Source organism: Wasmannia auropunctata, unplaced genomic scaffold (genome assembly GCF_000956235.1).
Source record: "Wasmannia auropunctata unplaced genomic scaffold, wasmannia.A_1.0 LD319147.1, whole genome shotgun sequence".
NCBI classification, from domain to species: domain Eukaryota; kingdom Metazoa; phylum Arthropoda; class Insecta; order Hymenoptera; family Formicidae; genus Wasmannia; species Wasmannia auropunctata.
The window spans coordinates 104-1,036 of NW_012043743.1; the positions used below are offsets into that span (position 1 = coordinate 104).

The 933-nt window shown below is 24.2% G+C and overlaps 1 protein-coding gene across 1 annotated transcript; it reads left to right on the top strand.

Annotated features, from left to right (window-relative positions):
• Positions 1–329: 329 nt before the first annotated feature.
• Positions 330–926, top strand: LOC105460600 (cytochrome P450 4C1-like; the record flags this gene model as incomplete). The annotated part of the gene is made up of 2 exons (XM_011707086.1): positions 330–498; positions 751–926. Coding segments are annotated over 2 exons (345 nt in total), but the record flags the coding sequence as incomplete, so codon positions are not given.
• Between the last annotated feature and the right edge of the window lie 7 nt (positions 927–933).

The window sequence follows — 933 nt, forward strand, 5'->3', positions numbered from 1 at the left end:
ATTAAAATCTTGTGTCGGCTCATATTGGCAATTTCTTTTTATCTGACTTATTTTGTATTAAGCCCTATTCCTTTTAATTTAAATTTTTCCGCTGATTAATAGATATTGAGAATTATTATAAATAAATACATATATTTTCTTAAATATTTCGTATACTTAAATAGATTTTAAATATATGATTAAACATTAATATTTAATATATTTATATCTTATATCTTATGCATATTAAAAAAAATACTTCCGAAATAAATATAGAATTTATAGAATCTATTTTACAAAATCATTACAATAGTAAGAAATGCGCTTTCAATTAATAATATTAAATTCAGGATCGTGTTAGAGATGAAATCAGGACTGGTATGCAAGAGAATGGAGATAAACTTACTTTAAAGATGTTGCAAAACCTACCATATTTAGAGAGATGTTTAAAGGAAGCAATGCGTTTGTATCCCAGCGTGTATTTTATATCACGAATTACTTCAGAAGATGTAAAATTACGTACGTAACTAATATTTCGTATATATATTTCTTAATATATTACTACGTAAAATGAATATATATGTTATCAATTCAATATATAAATATTTACAATATTATAAAATTGAAATATTTTTATTTGCAATACTATAATATTTTTTGTTGAATTAATTTGTAATAATAATTGTAATAATAATTTGTAATAAAATTTTTATAAATAAAACATTCGTGTTTTATATATTTTCAAAATGAATGAATAAATATACTTTACAGGATCCTATACAGTACCTGCTGAAACAAACATTCATCTTCATATCTACGGAGTCCACAGAGATCCTAATTTTTGGCCAAATCCAGAGATATATGATCCAGATAGATTTTTGCCTGAGAAGATCCGAAATCGTCATCCTTATTCGTATTTACCATTCAGTGCTGGACCACGTAACTGCATTGGTA